Raw genomic sequence first — 19,657 nt, forward strand, 5'->3', positions numbered from 1 at the left:
GGTTAAGCCTTTAAAAAATCTGGGGCCACAACTTAATATTTTGGGAGAAAATTGGTCATTAAACTAATTGCAGATCTCAACACTGCAAAGCAGGTTATTAAATTTGGTTTAAATCAAGAAACATGGTAACTTTACATAAATTCAACTGAATGTGTTGCAAAATCAGAGATCAGTTTATGATGACATGGAATGCTGACAACTTAATTTTTTTAGAGATTATAATTCTGCTACTTGATGATAAACTCAATAGAGATCTTGCTAATACAAAGTTGTGCACTGATTTGGTTGACTGAACTCAATCAGGATCTTGCCCATACAAAGCTGAGCACTGATTTGGTTGAGTGAACTCAATCAGGATCTTGCTAATACAAAGCTGTGCACATATTTGGTTGAATGAACTCAATCAGGATCTTGCCAATACAAAAATGTACACTGATCTGGTTGATTGAACTCAATGAGGATATTGCTAATACAAAGCTGTGCACTGATCTGGCTGACTGAACTAAATCATGATCTTGCCAATACAAAGCTGTGCACTGATTTGGTTGAGTGAACTCAATGAGGATATTGCTAATACAAAGCTGTACACTGATTTGGTTGAATGAACTCAATCAGGATCTTGCTAAAACAAAGCTCTACACTTTACACTGTACACAGTTGAGATATTCAACAATAATAATAATCAATAAATGCAGTTACAGCTGACAATCAGGGACCATAACTAAATCCACTGATGATTAAACCGATTTGTCAATGTAAAGTTTATCCTGCAAAAGCAAGAGTGGGTTTATTTGATGGCAGACGATCACCACTGTACCAAAAAATGATGACAGAGTGCTGAGTAACAATCCAGTTCTTTTAAGGCCTAATTAAATATATGGTTGCACACAAAATTTGCTTGGAAGTATACAAAAAACACTCAATTTATTTTGTGAAAATAAACTGGAATGGATGGAAGTCTGGATGGGCAGCATGATGAAAGGACAAGCATTATCTCAGTAAAAGTGTGGAGTCAGTATCCTCCCTATCCACCCACTTCTGGTCTGCCAAGAGTCAATCCTCTTGACCCAAGCTAACATGAATACTGACTGTGGAATATTTATTCATAAATTGTTATTTATCATTATGAGACATCTGTATAGGAGAGAGAGAGAGAGAGAGAGAGAGAGAGAGAGAGAGAGAGAGAGAGAGAGAGGGAGAGAACTGGCAATGATAAATAACATGTCTCAAGCTCAATCATCAGAAAAACAGGTTTTTGTGGTAATTTCCTTTTAATGCTGATAAATTATATGCATCAATATGCAATACCAGTATTTATTGATACTAAATATTTTATAAAATAAATGTTTAACTATATATGTAACAACCTACAAGCAGCAACAACAACAAGAATGGAAAATAAATATTGTAATTAGGAATATATAATACAAGAATAGAAATAAACTGTGATTTCTATCATTACTACAGAATGGATAGAAAGCATGCCAAAATAAGAGTACTACAAACAGAACATGATACACTCATCTCATGAAGACCTGGGTCAAGTTTCATCAAAGTATCTGTAGAGGTTACAAAGTTAGACTCTGGATAACGAGACAGGCCATTAACTGATATTATCTCAAGCTTTGACTTGAATGAATACGTGAAACCCGAGACACTACCAAGTCAAGATGTATAGCAGACTAAAGTTTCGTTAAAATATTTTAATTGGGTCAAAAGTGTTACACCCATACATAGATGAAGGTCACTGATGTATATGTTTCCTTTGCAATGACCTTGACCTTGAAATGGTGGGTGTAGTTAAGATATCTATGCAGCATACTGATTAGTCATCTATTTGGGCAAAGTGTCATTAAAAATATTTTCAGTAGTTCAGATGTTATTTTCTGGACAAAGAATCAAGTCTCAGAGTTCCATTTTCCCTTTCAATGACTTTGACCTTGTGGCAGGGAGATAAGCTATAGTCTGTCTAGCATATACTTGAACTATTGCAAAGTTATGGGTTAGACAGACAAGCAAATGTTAATCAACACAGATCTACAATGCCTTAATGAATCTGCCCATCTTAGACAAGCATACAACAACTTACTGTAAAACAGTCCTAAAGTGTTCAGAATCTATGTGTAGTTTCTGGGGCTAGGATGATGTCAGAGAGGAAATCACCCCGAAGAAATCCTACAAGTACATACTGTATCAGATATTTGTTTAGCTATCAAAAGATATACCAAATATACATACTTATAAGTTGAGTCCAACTGCAAACTGCACAGACCAGATCTGTTGTTGCATAATGTGCTGGCAGATCAGGGTCTGTGCAGTTTGTTTGGAGTAGTCAGTAGAACAAACAAAATATACCCTGGTCCGCAGGCTCACTATGCTATGGTAGATCAGGATCTTTGTTGTTTGCAGTTTGACTTGATTTACAAGTGAGTATATATGGTAATAGATACGAGGGAACCAAAGCAGAAAAAACACCACTTGAACTATCTATCAAATAACATAACAGATATGAAAGATCCAAAGCAGACAAATCACCACTTGAACAAGCTAGCAGAAGACAAAATAGATATAAGGGACCCAAAGTAGACAACACACCACTTGAACTAGCTATCACAGGACATAATTGACATGAGAGACCCAATGCACTCCTTAAATTATTTCAACATCTATCACATATTTCACATACAAAATGATACAAACATGTATCCCATAGTCTGTTAGCTGGGCTGTTATGAGAAAAGTGTGTATGATGCTCACAAAGGGCCATAACTTTATTAACAAAAGCAATCTAGTAATAACCTAAAAGCATATTTATGACTGACGATAAGTTTACTATTTTAGCTGACAGCAAATATTGCGTACAGGTTGTGTCAGAGCAATGCTGGTCAAAATAGACATTGTGAAGGGCCAGAACTCTGAAAAACAGCACCAACCATGACAAAAGGCACTAGTTTACATGTCACCTGGCACCTAACTGGTTGATAGTATTGATGAACTATGTCTTGATCTCCTTTGCCAGGACCAAGCCACTGCTGCAATGCTGTTCATTTGTAGTTAAAATGACCATACCCTTTGATAATTTTATGAAGCTTTCCTTACATTATATTTACTGTGATCTTTGATGTTTTCTGGTGCAGAGCCTAAACTTTATATATCATACATGAAGAAGGAAAAACACGTGATCGGACAGAAGGGCAATGATGTTCTAGGGTAGCATGTCAATAACATCTTGATATACCAGTAAGATCAAAATCCAATGCATCTGAACTGCTACATTTAGTCTGGTTCCCTTACTATTATTATTGATGGAATTTCAGTGCACGCAAAGAGAACAACAGTAGGAATCAGTCAAAGTTCTTGTGTACTAATGCATTTAGAAAATGAGTTAGGGCTTAGATAACATAAGAGTTAAAACATACAGCTGCGCTATATTTGAAAAAGCATGAGCTGTGAGGAGGGTGTTACATTTTGCTTCAAGAATGTGAATGGATACATATATACACAAGATGTTTAACTCCATGTCAAGGAATTTTTATCCTCAACATGCTAAAAGACCAGCAAAATGAACCTGTTTTGTGGTAAAATCATTGCCTGGATGTAAAGCAATCTCCAGTACCAGAAAAAACAGCAAGGAAAGTTTTTATTATGAGAGATTACATTCTTGAAGAGAAACCAGTATTTATAATAAATGAGTTTCATCATCATAGAATGCACAATGGTTTCCAGGGCTTTACTTACTGGTTGCACTATGCTAACATGAACAAAGATATTTGCAGAAACAATAGAAACACTAAGTCTGGAATGTTTTTTTTTTTAAAAATTGTGATTAATGAAGTATTAAATACTTCAAGATATCTTCATATAATTAATGTAAAGAAGTGTTTTTACAATGCATACAAAATACACAATACTGAATGTACTCTCTCTCTCTCTCTCATTTTATATACATCTTTAAACAAGCTGTACTTAGTCAAAATTGTGCTATGTCAAAAGATTTCATGCTAGACCACTCAATTCTGCACAAAGTACTGCCTTTCTTATATGTCATGTATCTGACAGTAAATCAGTCTGAATTATATTGTAATTCTAACATTCTCTGCAATGATTATTTATTTCTCACTTGCTGCTTTTGCCTCAAACACTTTGTAACCCCAAATATATCACCTATATAAAATACTGTCTCATGATTAGATGACGGTTGTCATATTTACATCAGATACATCTTAGATGATATCACCATATTAAAAATGTCAAAACCATCAGAAGTCATTGAAAATTCTGGTGAAGAGGATAACCAAGACAGAATGAGTGGGTTATGGGATGATAAATAAGTGCAAAGTACATGTTTTTAAAATATGGTTAATGTCAGTTCAGACTTATATCATATAATGATGATTTTTCAACCACTATCTCCAAAGGAGTGCAACATATGTTATACTATAATATTTGCCTACACTGCTATTTGTTTGCATCCCCTTGAGATTTTAAAAATGAAAGCATGAAGGATATAAAAAATGCAGAAAACTTAGTCAATTTATTTACTAATTTATAATTTATTTGTAACCCAATTGTGGCCAAGTGTCACGTAGCGCTGTCATCATTCTTGTATTTTAAACCCAGCATAAACAACCAGCCTGCTCAATGTCCTATTCTGGGTTCTTGGAAAAGTCCATCTTCATTGAACGGGTGTATTTCATTGGACTACACATACACAGGAGGTAAAAACTGTATTGTTTGGAACCAGTATTTGTAATATCTAGTTTTAATACTTCTCATAAAACTAAACAAAATGAAAAGGGCATGGGGTGTAATACTTCTGTGTTGGGTTCAAAAGTTATGCAATTCCAAAAATTTACGAAAATTCAAGGAATTATTCAGAGCTTATGGAAGATTCCTGTTGTTTACAAAAATCAACATGCCAGGCAAATAAAGGTTTCCATGTTAGTAAAGAAATTCCCATTTTGTTTTGAAACACAAAAAAGATAGAGTTAGAGACACCCTGTGGAAATTAATTATAAACTGATGAATGAATGACTTGTACATTATTTTATATTTGTCATGCTTTATTTTTTAAAATCAGTAGTGGGTGTACAAACCAGGGTGGTGGTGAAGGCAAATACCGTCATTAGGAATCACTAAAATAGTTGAGCCAATCACGTGTTATTGCATCCTATTCTGGTTCCTAAAAAATTATTATTTTTTCTCAAATTTTTACTGCAGATTTTCAAAGCAGTGAAATTTTTTACTTGCATCTAATGGAAATTAGCATTAAAATCTAAATGGAAAACAAAATATTTTTTTGCTTTTGCATTGTATAACAAAAAAAAACAAGTGAATCATGAATCGAATTGTTCTGGAAAGGAAACTGTCACTAAAACTTCCCGTTATTTCTTACAAATGCAACTTTTTCCAGAAAACGCAACATAGCCTATGCTGTTTTTTTTATATATATTAAGTCCAAGTTAGTGCATAACATAAGTAAAACAGCCTTGGTACATCTAAACTTATAACTAAGGTACTCAATTCCATTACAAAAGTGGACAAATGAAGGAAATATATAAGGAATCTTATGAGTATAATGACATCTGGCGGCTAGCTATTAAAATTATTTAGCTGAATTAAAGCTCTATGCATTTGATTGGGCTGCTATTGCTAATCAAGTCCAGATGAGGCTGATCGTTTGTTGCTGTCCCAGACAAGTGCTTCAAAGCCGATGGATAAATCCTGCTATTCTGCATTCCTATTTCATGAACTAACATCAGGAACTGGGATTTGTGTCACCTTGGTCCAATGGCTACATAATACAAACAATTAAAACAATTAATTGGTTAGAGTTATGATTCATAAGGAGGACATACAGTAAAGGGAGACTGGATTCATCAGAGAGGATATAAAGTAAAGGGTGACATTATTCAAAAGGAGGTTGTAAAGTAAATGGTGACATGATTTGTTAGGAGGACATAAAGTAAAGGGTGATATGATTCATCTGGAGGATATAAAGAAAAGGATGACATGATTCATGAGTTGGATACAAAGTAAAAAGTGACATGATTCATCTGGAGGATATAAAGTAAAGAGTGACATGATTCATCTGGAGGATAAAAAGTAATGAGTGACATGATTCAAAAAGAGGATATAAAGTAAAGAGTGGCAAGATTCATCTGGAGGATATAAAGTAAAGAATGACATGATTCATCTGGAGAATATAAAGTAGAGAGTGACTTGATTCATCTGGAGGATAAAAAGTAAAGAGTGACATGATTCAAAAGGAGTATATAAAGTAAAGAGTGACATGATTCATCTGGAGGATATAAAGTAAAGAGTGACATGATTCATCTGCAGGATATAAAGTAAAGAGACATGATTCATCTGGAGGATAAAAAGTAATGAGTGACATGATTCAAAAGGAGGATATAAAGTAAAGGGTGACATGATTCAAAAGGAGGTTGTAAAGTAATAGGTGACATGATTTGTTAGGAGGACATAAAATAAAGGGTGATATGATTCAAAGGAGGATATAAAGAAAAGGATGACATGATTCATGAGATGGATATAAAGTAAAAAGTGACATGATTCATCTGGAGGATATAAAGTAAAGAGTGACATGATTCATCTGGAGGATATAAAGTAAAGAGTAACATGATTTATCTGAAGAATATAAAGTAAAGAGTGACATAATTCAAAAGGAGTATATAAAGTAAAGAGTGGCATGATTCATCTGGAGGATATAAAGTAAAGAGTGACATGATTCAAAAGGAGTATATAAAGAGTGACATGATTCATCTGGAGGGTATAAAGTAAAGGATGACATGATCATAAGGAGGATATAAAGTAAAGAGTGACATGATTCATAAGGAGGATATGAAGTAAAGGATGACATGATCATAAGGAGGATATAAAGTAAGAGTGACATGATTCATAAGGAGGATATGAAGTAAAGAGTGACATGATTCATAAGGAGGATATGAAGTAAAGGATGACATGATCATAAGGAGGATATAAAGTAAGAGTGACGTGATTCATAAGGAGGATATGAAGTAAAGAGTGACATGATTCATAAAGAGGATATAAAGTAAAGTGTGACATGATTCATCAGGAGGATATAAAGTAAAGAGTGACATGATTCAAAAGGAGGATGTAAAGTAAAGAGTGACATGATTGATCTGGAGGATATAAAGTAAAGACTGACATAATTCAAAAGGAGTATATAAAGTAAAGAGTGACATGATTCATCTGGAGGATATAAAGTAAACAGTGACATGATCATAAGGAGGATATAAAGTAATGAGTGACATGATTCATAAGAAGGATATGAAGTAAAGAGTGACATGATTCAAAAGGAGTATATGAAGAGTGACATGATTCATCTGGAGGGTATAAAGTAAAGGATGACATTATCATAAGGTGGATATAAAGTAAAGAGTGACATGATTTACAAGGAGGATGTGAAGTAAAGATTGACATGATTCATAAGGAGGATATGAAGTAAAGAGTGACATGATTCATAAGGAGGATATGAAGTAAAGAGTGACATGATTCGAAATGAGTATATAGAGTAAAGAGTGACATGATTCATCTGGAGGATATAAAGTAAAGAGTAACATAATTCAAAAGGAGTATATAAAGTAAAGAGTGACATGATTCATCTGGGAGATATAAAGTAAAGAGTGACATGATTCAAAAGGAGGATATAAAGTAAAGAGTGACATGACTCATCTGGAGGATATAAAGTAAAGAGGGACATAATTCAAAAGGAGTATATAAAGTAAAGAGTGACATGATTCAAAAGGAGTATATAAAGACTGACATGATTCATCTGGAGGATATAAAGTAAAGGATGACATGGTCATAAGGAGGATATAAAGTAAAGAGTGACATAATTCATAAGGAGGATATGAAGTAAAGGATGACATGATCATAAGGAGGATATAAAGTAAAGAGTGACATGATTCATAAGGAGGATATGAAGTAAAGGATGACATGATCATAAGGAGGATATAAAGTAAAGAGTGACATGATTCATAAGGAGGATATGAATTAAAGAGTGACATGATTCGAAATGAGTATATAGAGTAAAGAGTGACATAATTCATCTGGAGGATATAAAGTAAAGAGTGGCATGATTCAAAAGTAGTATATAAAGTAAAGAGTGACATGATTCATCTGGAGGATATAAAGTAAAGAGTGAATGATTCATAAGGAGGATATAAAGTAAAGGGTGACATGATTCATCTGGAGGATATAACGCAAAGAGTGACATGATTGATTATAGAGCTTGTAACTACAAAATATAAATTTATACCAAAATGGTCTTGACAACGAAATTCTGGCCCCTGGGATTGGGCATAAGAAACAAAGCAATAGCAAGAGTCCCTGGAAGGGTTTGACACTCTACTTGCTGAAAACAATTTCTAGAAATCTTTTTCAACTGCTGTGTACTGAACCATCTTTTACTAGACAGGTTTTACTATAATTCATGGGTTTCTCTGCTTTAAGTCTTGTACAAATTATTTTAAAATTTTTAACATTTACTTCTAGTTGGCACCAAGGGTGACATGATTCATCTGGAGGATATAAAGTAAAGGGTGAATGATTCATAAGGAGGATATAAGTAAAGGGTGATATGATTCATCTGGAGGATATAAAGTAAAGGGTGACATAATTCCAAATGAGTATATAAAGTAAAGAGTGACATGATTCATCTGGAGGATATAAAGTAAATGCTCACATGACTCAAAAGGAGGATTTAAAAAAAAGGGTGACATGATTCATGAGAAGGATATAAAGTAAATGCTCAGATGATTCAAAAGGAGGATTTAAAAAAAAGAGTGACATGATTCATCTGGAGGATATAAAGTAAATGGTTACATGATTCATCAGAAGGCTGTAAGGAAAAGGTGGCATGATTCATAAGGAGGATATAAAGTATAGGGTGACACAATTCATAAGGAGGATAGAGAACAAAGGGTGAAATGATTCATTGGATGGATATAAAATAAAGAGTGACATGATTCATCTGGAGGATATAAAGTAAAGGACGACATGATTCATCTGGAGGAAATAAAGTAAGAGTGACATGATTCATCTGGAGGATATAAAGTAAAGGGTGACATGGTTCCAAAGGAGTATATAAAGAGTGACATGATTCATATGGAGGATATAAACTAAAGAGGGACATAATTCAGAATGAATATATAAAGTAAAGGGTGACATGATTCATCTGGAGGATATAAAGTAAAGAGTGACATGATTCAAAAGGAGGATATAAAGTAAAGAGTGATGTGATTCAAAAGGAGGATATAAAGAAAAGGGTGACATGATTCATGAGAAGAATATAAAGTAAATGCTCACATGATTCGAAAGGAGGATTTAAAAAAAGGGTGACATGATTCATCTGGAGGATATAAAGTAAATGGTGACATGATTCATCAGAAGGCTATAAAGAAAAGGTGATATGATTCATAAGGAGGATATAAAGTATAGGGTGACACAATTCATAAGGAGGATAGAGAACAAAGGGTGAAATGATTCATTGGATGGATATAAAGGAAAGGGTGACATGATTCATAAGGAGGATATAAAATAAAGGGTGACATGATTTGTCAGAAATATATAAGATGAATGATCTACATATGAATAAAACCTTTGCACCTGAAAGATCTGACAAGTGGAAAGTTGTTTGTAAATTATGGAATTGCACATGTTCTATGAAATAGGTTGATTCTGAAATGGAGTTAAGATGAAATTCAGTTCCTACACCACCAAAGTTGTCATATATTTAAAACATGTTTGGATGTAGTATATAAGAAATGTATGATAAATTGATATATAGAGGAGTTCATACCTGTTAATGTCATGTGATACACAGTAAAACTATATAAAACATTTTTTATTTGGTTGTTTGGTTTTAAATGGCTCTTTCAACACATTAATTTCAATATCATGCCATGGAAATGGAAGCTAGGTGGCTTTCCTGAAGACCCAATGAGACAGTGGATATTGGCTGACTTGGACGGATATCAAACCTGCAGCTCTTGCATAGGAGTCTGACACTATACTAGCTGAGCTGGGGGGCCCTGAGTGGCCGAGTGGTCTAAAGCGCTGTCTGTTACGGATCACTGCCATCTCACCTCTGTCTGTGTGGGTTCGAGTCTCGGATTCAGCCTATGTGGGTATGTGAGAAAGCTTGCCAGTAGCTTCTCGTGGGTCGGTGGTTCTTTCCGGGGTTTCCCGGGTTCTTCCTCCACCAATAATACTGGCCGCCGTGTATAGCCTATTGCGTGCTGAAAAATGGTGTTAAACCCTACAACAACAACAACAACAACCAGCTGAGCTGCTACAGCCCCCTTTAAGGTGGTTGACAACAGCTGGCACATATTAATTAGGTGCTCTGCACATGTATGTATATGTATATATATATATATATATATATATATATATATATATATATATATATATATATATATATATATATATATATATATATATATATATTACACATGTTTGACTTATTTTAAATAAACATAGGAATTTTTCATATGACTTAGCTTTATGTTTGTGAATCATACATTTCAAATATGTTCAAGTAAGAAGGGGGCTATATTTTTAATCTTACATGAGTATAGGAATATTGTTGGTATAAAGAAAAGAGGAAACAAGAAATAACATAAATCATCAAAGTGGATTTAAATTATTAAAGCAGTCTACTGTGTCTGTGTATAACACACACACACACACACACACACACACATGCCAGCATACATACACTGTTCTATAATCTGCCACCTATCCTATCTATTAAGCCCACATCAAATGTGTATTCTATAATCTGCCATCCTTTGTATCTATTAAGCACACATCAAATGTGTATTCTATAATCTGTCATCCTTTGTATCTATTAAACACACATTAAATCTGCATTCTATAATTTGTCATCCATCTTACCAATAGAACAATTGACAAACATGAAGATAATAGACCTGCCTATTTTTAACTGAGAGGGTAGCTTCCAAATGGAAAAGAAAACCTGATTTATCTCTGACACTTACTTTTCTGTAGGATATTCTGTCGTGCTTTAATAAAGGCCATAATATCAGCATCTGCTTTTGGATCTCCTGTTAAGGGTATCCCAGAACTGCTGTGGCTAGACCTTGAATGCAACAAAGAAACATAACTATCAAGATAATAGACACCCTTAAATCCTTAAATAGAATAAATCATATTTATTAGAAAGGCTTAAACATTAATGTGATACCCTGTGGACTGGGGCAAAATATTATCCACAAACTTTAGACTTTTATGCTATTAAAGAAATGTCAAAAACCAAATGAAAACTGAATAATTGTGAAAAACCAAATGAAAACTGAATAATTGTGAATTGTTTCTTATGATCATTTGTGAATCTGAGTGATTTGAGAAGATAAACAACTCATGTTTGTTTAGTCTGCATTTGCCAGATGCTTGTAACTCTAAACATAGACTTTTCTGAATCTGTGCAATGTTGAATGATACATGCTACTTCTGATTCTCAGTGTGAACATATGAAGGTATTTACATGCCTGGAAGCAACTAGAGACTAAACAACCAAGCACAGCTAAAGAAACAAAGGAACATAACACTATCAAATGAAAACAATAGTTGGGTTACTGAATTTGTTTGGAATATGGAAACATGATGCATGCTACAACAACAACAATAATGTCAAAATTCAGAGACCATAGGTTGGTGAATTTTCAAATATGCCAGCCATAATGTTGATAAATGTACTGAATTTGTTTTGTGCACAAATGTTGTTGTTGTTGTTGTTGTAGGGTTTAACGCCATTTTTCAGCACAAGATAGGCCATATATGGCGGCCAGTATAACTGGTGGAGGAAGAACCCTGGAAAACCCAGGAAAGAACCACCGACCCACGAGAAGCTACTGGCAGGCTTTCCCACGTACCCACGCTAGCCGAGCCTTGGACTCGAACATACGCAGACAGAGGTGAGATGGCAGTGATCCGGAACGGTCAGCGCTTTAGACCACTCGGCCACTCGGGGCCCCTTGTGCACAAATGATTTCAACACCATTTGTATCAACATATACAGCTACACTACCCATTTGATACATCCTGAAAAAGAGTGGTTTGCGTACATGTAATCAACCTTGTTTGCCCTGGAGTTATTGAAGAGTTCATGTTTTATATGGACAAAGCAGTTATGGGAACTGTTGCATGCCACAAGTAAACAAATCCAGTCTCTTCAGTAGACAAATTATATCACAAATATGCAATAAAAATAAAACTGTAAATTAGTTTTTAAAAAAACTATGGTTAATATGATGATGACGATGTTTAAGTTAGGTAAATTAATCTACATTTCAGTATGCTGAAGTGAAAATTCACTGTGTTACAGACATGGAGATCAATCACAATGCTGAGCTGAATGAAATATAACTATTAAACAGCATTCTGCTGATGTGGATTCATTTGTTCCAGTTTCAGCAATCATCTGCTAGAACTTGTCTTTCCAATCTCATGAGCTGCTGTATGTTGGATACCACAAACACATCTTTGGAGGCTGGTTTTAGTTCTGCTACTGTCATCCATGAAAGTCAATGGATCCTGCTTTTATTCAGACTATAATTCAGACTGGTTATCAATAGTTAAATTATGATGCCCAGTCTCTAGATTAGTTATGTATGGATGTGTTCTATTTTGAGCATCATGGTCCCGGTTAGTTAATACTGGCCATGTTATGCTGAATTTAATCAAATCTAATAAAGTTGCTATGTGATATAAATCTCTCATTTTGTGCGTTTCTTTATATTCCAATTTTCATTATGTAAATAACCTTACTAAGAACTGATATTGATGTCTACCTGAATTTACCAATGAGTCACTGACTTAATTCTTTTCTTCTTGTATAATGAAATGAGCACCAGTCTATTATGTACAGGACAAGTAGCATTTTCAGGTTACTGGTCCTTCGGGCTTGTATGATTTTTTTGGTGTCTCAAATGCATATTCCTTGTATATTAAAACTAGACAGCAAAAAAATATTATGAGATAGAATAATAGTTTTGAAGGAGTAAAACTTAAATTTCATTTCGTGTAAACAATATTTATTTCCTGAATTTTTCAGTACCGTATGCATAAAAGTACTTTCAAGATCTGCAGACAAATGCATTGCACTTATATAAATCCATTCCTTAAAATTTGTATGAATTACATGAATGATACTCTACATTTACAAGTTACGCAAGCTTTTATGTTCAAATAGTCAGAATTATCTGAAAGTTAATGTCACGAAGAAGCTTTCTCATGAAAGAAAACTTTGTTTTGAACATTTTACCTCAAATTTGCTAAACTATAATTACAAATATTCAAAAGCAAATATGAAAATCAGAGATATTAGCAACTGGTGCATTCCAAAGGGTCCTGATTAAAACAATTTGTTCAAAAGAACCTTCAACAGAGAAATCTGTTTTGTGAAACAAAGTTAGTCTTGTGGGCATTCAGGGGCCATAACTACTTTAAATGATGATGTTAAATGTTTGAAATCCATCACATTCAAGGTTTAATGAATATAAAGGTAATTGATAAATTTGGTTAAAATCTCACATTTCTTAGTAAGAGTATGGTGTGGAAACTGAAGGCATGAAGAGGTGTGATCAGGGGCCATAGCAATTCTAGACCATAAAGAGGAACGCTGAAAACAAAACTTATTCAACGTCTCATCAACATAAAACTGCAAGCCAAAATTAGTTAAATTAATCATTGTTAACGTAATGCTGTATAAACCAAAGTCTGGATGATACATAATCAGGGGCCATCATTCCTGTTAATTATGTCATGGAATGTTATAAATCACACTAATTAAAGGTCTTGTCAATATTAAGGTGGATACTAAATTTGGGTGAAATCCAAGAAACCTTTGTAAAGATGGGATGCAGGAACCACAGTTAGGATGGGCCATAACTCCTCAAAATTATGCTGTGGAATGACAGAAATGAAATTCATTTCAGACCTCATTAATATAAAGTGGCATGCTAAATTTGGTTCAAATGTTACAAATCCTTGGTTAAGGTATGTTGCTGAAATAATTCAGGATGACACAACTGGTGGGAGTAACTCCTGTAAATGATGTCCCGAATTTCTGGAAATCAAAGTTTTTCAAGGTTTTATCAGAATGAAGCTGCATGCCAAAGTTGGTTGAAATCCAGCAATCCTTGGTAAAGTAAGCCAAAGTCAGGAAGATGTGCTATCAGGTGCTCTAACTGATGTGACAAGCTGGAAATCAAACTTGTTCAAGGTCTGATCAGTATTGAGCTGTATGCCAAATTGGGTTGAAGACCAACAAACTTTGCGAAGTAAACCTGGGAAAATGAAAGTCAGGAGAACAGTAAATCAGGGGTCATAACTCCTGAAAATGAAAAACGGTAAGAAATCAAAATTATTTTGAGGTCTCATCTCCATCAAGCTGCATGACAAGGAAAAAAGGTTAAAAGCCAACAATTTCCCATCATACTACCATCATTTTTGGAAGATAAAGCCATGCTTTTTCCCAGAGATGAGGGAATGCTGCATTTGTGCGAAATGTGGCCAACCTACACTTTTTACCACAACCAGAAATGTGTCATATTCACCTTGATCAAATATTTACAACTGTCATTGAATTTCCCTTCGGACCCTCCCTGCTTGAATCAATTAATTTGCATCCAATTAGAGTGATGTAATTCATTTACTCAATACATAATCTAAGGTAAGCATTATGGGAAATTGTTGGTATTCTCTGGTTACACCTTATTTTATGCCCAGTACTGTACAGAGACATCTATCCACTTACCACAAGACTGAAATAACAGCATGGGCCACATGCAAGCTCCAAGATAGTGAGAACAGTGTTTCTGACGTTTATTTGCGATGGAGAAAAATGTGATTAAATAATTCTGTTTTTGAAACAATGTTGACTTGTTTATGACATCCTTATAACAAAGTAAAAATTTAATCAAGCATGCCCTCAGGAATTAAATCCCTTCATGAAATTTGATTGGTTACAACAATACACAAACGGTAGCACCCTGCCATGTTACTGACTCCAGGTCAGTCAAAAAAAAACTAATCATATGGTCATTTTTTACATTTTTATTAGAAACTGTAATTAAATACATTGCTCTTAAACTCATTTATAAATAGATGCAGGTCTTCTAATTACTGGACCAGACACAAACAGACTTGCCTAAAGTAGAGCTATCGATCAAGGGTCATTAACTCCTGGATCAAAGTACAATGCTGTCCATGCCCACTTATCGGTATTACTGCTGCTGTGGCCAATACATTTGTTTTTCAAAATTTCCTTAAATGGCTCATGCAGCACAAGCCTCAGAGCAGTTTTATTGACAATAATTGCCGTATCTTGCAGAAACCAACAGATGGATGGACAGATGTAATTACTATAAATCTCTACTGACTTTGGATATAATTACAATAGGAATCTGCTGGCTTTGGAAGTAATTGCTATAGGCTCTGCTGACTTCATCAGACAGTCATTTTAATATACAAACTAATGAGTCATAAAAATTGATGTTTAAGTTCTACTTTAGTTTTTATGTGCCTGTGTGTTTGTGTTTTTGAATTTTTAATGTGACTTTAACAATTTTTAACATATTGTTACAACGTCTGCAATGTGGCAATTAATAGTGATGTGTAGCACTGGGGCATCATGCCAAATAAATGAAGCATCATGTCCTACCCAGTCACATTATCCTTACACCAGGCTGATCAGTCCTAACACTAACCTCTTAATGCTGAGCAGCAAGAGAGGCAGCTGCTAGTGCCATTTTTATAAGTCTTAGGTATGACTTGGCTGGGTTTCGAACCCATGACCTCCAACATCTGAGGCATATGCTCTAACCACGTAGGTGGTCTGCTTTAGTTTTTCTGACATATGTTAGTTGCAGAACATGTTTTTTTTCTTCTCACCTTGTTTTATCAGATGCAGGTCCTTTAGGTGGTGCTACCAGGCCATCTGAGCTTTTTATAGGCCTCTGACTGGTGGCAATGTTCCCTGCCACACTGCCTCTCAGTTGTCCAAGTTTTGAGGAGGAAGAGGAAGAGGATGATCTGTTGAACAGGTCAGACTTTTGGAAATCTTTCTCTGGGGTTATAGGAGGTGTCTGCCATGCTGATTTCAAAGCATCTACATGAGGAGGGTTATCCTTAAAGAAAAAAAAGGAACAATTGATTTGTCTTCTACGCTATAAACACTTCTAAAATACCCAAAGGCAAACAGTCAGGGCATTTGCATGAAATGATATAAAAATCAAATACAATCCATCCTGTCAATAGCTGTTGCCCATAGGAAAAAGTAAAACTGGTTCACATCATTAAATTGTTTTTTAAACAAATGCCCATACACTAATTTCATTATCATTGTCATTATTGTTGGCAGTATCATTACTGTTCATCTTGTGTGTGTGTGTGTGTTGTGAGAGAGTGTGTGTGTTTGTTGTGAGAGAAAGTGTGTGTGTGTGTGTGTGCATTGTGAGTGTGTGTGTGTGTGTGTGTGTTGTGAGAGAGAGTGTGTGTGTCTGTTGTTTTCATTCCAATTTATTTCCAAGAAAGAATTTGTGTATCATGCTCACTTTAATCCATCCTATAAATTGATTCCTCACTGATTTGAAAGAAATACTGATCATATTCTGTCCAGTAAGGATAAAAACTACCGTGCTGTCAAACACGACATATTGACATCATAGAGTTACACTGAGAGTGTGACTGGAGTATGGTGAGCACAAGCAAGATAAGAAATGTTTACACATCAATTCACATGATATGCCTCTATCTAAACAATGCATTGGTCATCAAGCAGTAGATTATAAAGGCAGGGAGAAACCACAGTTGGTTAAGAAACACCTGGTCACCGACTGCAGAAAGCAGGTGAATATTACAGGACATTTATATTGGCAATTTTCCAGGGGAAATTAGAATGACCATTGTGACCAGGTAATCCCTATGTACAGGTAGCTGTTAGATCAGGTTTGACTGTATTTTATATACTGAACACTGATAAGGCTATAATGAACCAACACTGAATGCAATGTGATGCGAGAAACATTGTTTCTGACCACATTTTGTGCATAAAGCATGTTTTCCAAGGTGTATGTAATTCAACAATTTGACACTATAGGCTAAAATTAGGTCTAAATATTCATTAGTGACTTGATGAGGATTGGACAAAATTTTTTCTTCTGAATCACTTGATAAATTTGACACAATATGACTTTGTGTAACAGACTGAAGCCACTTTCTATTCGATAATACTGAATGAAAATATATTATTCTTTGACTTTTCTACTGATTGCAAAGATTCAGTTTGATGGAAAAGGCTATAACATGCTTCAATATTTGTCCATCCAAAAGATTTAATTTTGAAAAAAGTGGTCTTTAATTCCTCATTCTCTTTACAATTTTGCTCTTGGTAGCTCATCCTTTAAATATTTACTTTACAAAGTGGTTTGACTTAATTTAATTTCACTTAATACTATTAAATTCTGCTTTGCTGTGATAATTTTTAAAGTTTCAAAGAATGTGTTTGTGGAATGCCACTACAGAAATTCACTTTGAAACAAAAGTTTCACTATAAAGAAACTTTACCAGTTTTCTTCTCATACCAAACATAATTGATTGGAAGTCAAATCCAAGATACAGATAATGGTCTATCAGGGTTCATACAGAATTCTGAATGATAATTCAAAGACTTTTCCCAAACTTTCAAAGCCCACAAACATAGATTTCCAAGACCTATTTTTGCTAACATTATGTAAAAAAGTTGTTATATGAGAAAACAACGAATGCAAAATACTACAATATTGTTTAATGATGAAATGAAACTGAATGGGTCATCAAAAGAAAGAAACCAGGAAAACTTGACTACATCCAAATCTAACAACCATGGACAATTTTATTTGTGATTATGGAAAGAAATTAAAATGTTTGGGTTTATTTCAATTTTCAATGAGTTTGAAAGACCTCAGGGTAATCTGCTCAATTTTCCCAAACTTTCAAGGCATTTAAAATGCTACCTCATTTTTCCCAAACTGTCAAAGCCCTTCAAAGACCATATGAACCTTGTCTATGTTGTTTTGCAGTTGGACTAAAGTTCTAAGTTAGAATAAGATGCTTCTATTAATAGCAGGGATATGGTTTGCATTTGCCTATAAAGTCTACAATTAATGGGGTATGTATTATCTGTAAATTGCATTTACCTGTAAAGTCTACAATTAATGGGGTATGTATTATCTGTAAATTGCATTTACCTGTAAAGTCTACAATTAATGGGGTATGTATTATCTGTAAATTACATTTACCTGTAAAGTCTACATTTAATGGGGTATATATTATCTGTAAATTGCATTTACCTGTAAAGTCTACAATTAATGGGGTATGTATTATCTGTAAATTGCATTTACCTGTAAAGTCTACATTTAATGGGGTATATATTATCTGTAAATTGCATTCACCTGTAAAGTCTACAATTAATGGGGTATGTATTATCTGTAAATTGCATTTACCTGTAAAGTCTACAATTAATGTGGCATGTATTATCTGTAAATTGCATTTACCTGTAAAGTCTACATTTAATGGGGTATATATTATCTGTAAACTGCATTTACCTGTAAAGTCTACAATTAATGGGGTATGTATTATCTGTAAATTGCATTTACCTGTAAAGTCTACAATTAATGTGGTATGTATTATCTGTAAATTGCATTTACCTGTAAAGTCTACATTTAATGGGGTATATATTATCTGTAAATTGCATTTACCTGTAAAGTCTACAATTAATGGGGTATGTATTATCTGTAAATTGCATTTACCTGTAAAGTCTACATTTAATGGGGTATATATTATCTGTAAATTGCATTTACCTGTAAAGTCTACAATTAATGTGGTATGTATTACCTGTAAATTGCATTTACCTGTAAAGTCTACAATTAATGTGGTATGTATTATCTGTAAATTGCATTTACCTGTAAAGTCTACATTTAATGGGGTATATATTATCTGTAAATTGCATTTACCTGCAAAGTCTACAATTAATGGGGTATGTATTATCTGTAAATTGCATTTACCTGTAAAGTCTACATTTAATGGGGTATATATTATCTGTAAATTGCATTTACCTGTAAAGTCTACAATTAATGTGGTATGTATTACCTGTAAATTGCATTTACCTGTAAAGTCTACAATTAATGTGGTATGTATTATCTGTAAATTGCATTTACTTGTAAAGTCTACAAATTAATGGGTTATGTATTATCTGTAAATTGCATTTACCTGTAAAATCTACAATTAATGGGGTATGTATTATCTATAAATTGCATTTACCTGTAAAGTCTACAATTAATGGGGTATGTATTATCTGTAAATTGCATTTACCTGTAAAGTCTACATTTAATGGGGTATATATTATCTGTAAATTGCATTTACCTGTAACTGAGAAGCTTGTTCACTCCACCACAGTTCAAAATCTTTTAGCAACTTCACTCTGGACTTCTCCAGTAAGTGCTGCAGATGCTCTATTTCAGTCTTCAAATTTCTCAACTTATTAAAACTTTCTCTGTACCTAAAAAATAGAACACACAGAGACAAATTTAAACATCCTATAATTAAT

The 19,657-nt window shown here is 34.1% G+C and overlaps 1 protein-coding gene across 1 annotated transcript in view; it reads right to left on the minus strand.

The window, feature by feature from the left end:
- Nucleotides 1–1,252: 1,252 nt before the first annotated feature.
- The window catches only part of LOC149805358 (kinesin-like protein KIF6), a 79,349-nt gene continuing 60,944 nt past the window's right edge, over nt 1,253–19,657 (minus strand). The window contains exons 18-21 of the mRNA XM_089949664.1: nt 19,474–19,609; nt 15,964–16,199; nt 11,049–11,149; nt 1,253–5,794 (exon numbers count right to left, since the gene is read on the minus strand). Coding sequence (XP_089805790.1) covers nt 5,778–5,794; nt 11,049–11,149; nt 15,964–16,199; nt 19,474–19,609 — 490 coding nt within the window. The 3' untranslated portion in view covers nt 1,253–5,777. The remainder of the gene's footprint in view (nt 5,795–11,048; nt 11,150–15,963; nt 16,200–19,473; nt 19,610–19,657) is intronic.

The sequence above is a fragment of the Sinohyriopsis cumingii genome, chromosome 2 (assembly GCF_028554795.1).
Source record: "Sinohyriopsis cumingii isolate HCF-2022 chromosome 2, ASM2855479v2, whole genome shotgun sequence".
NCBI classification, from domain to species: Eukaryota; Metazoa; Mollusca; class Bivalvia; order Unionida; family Unionidae; genus Sinohyriopsis; species Sinohyriopsis cumingii.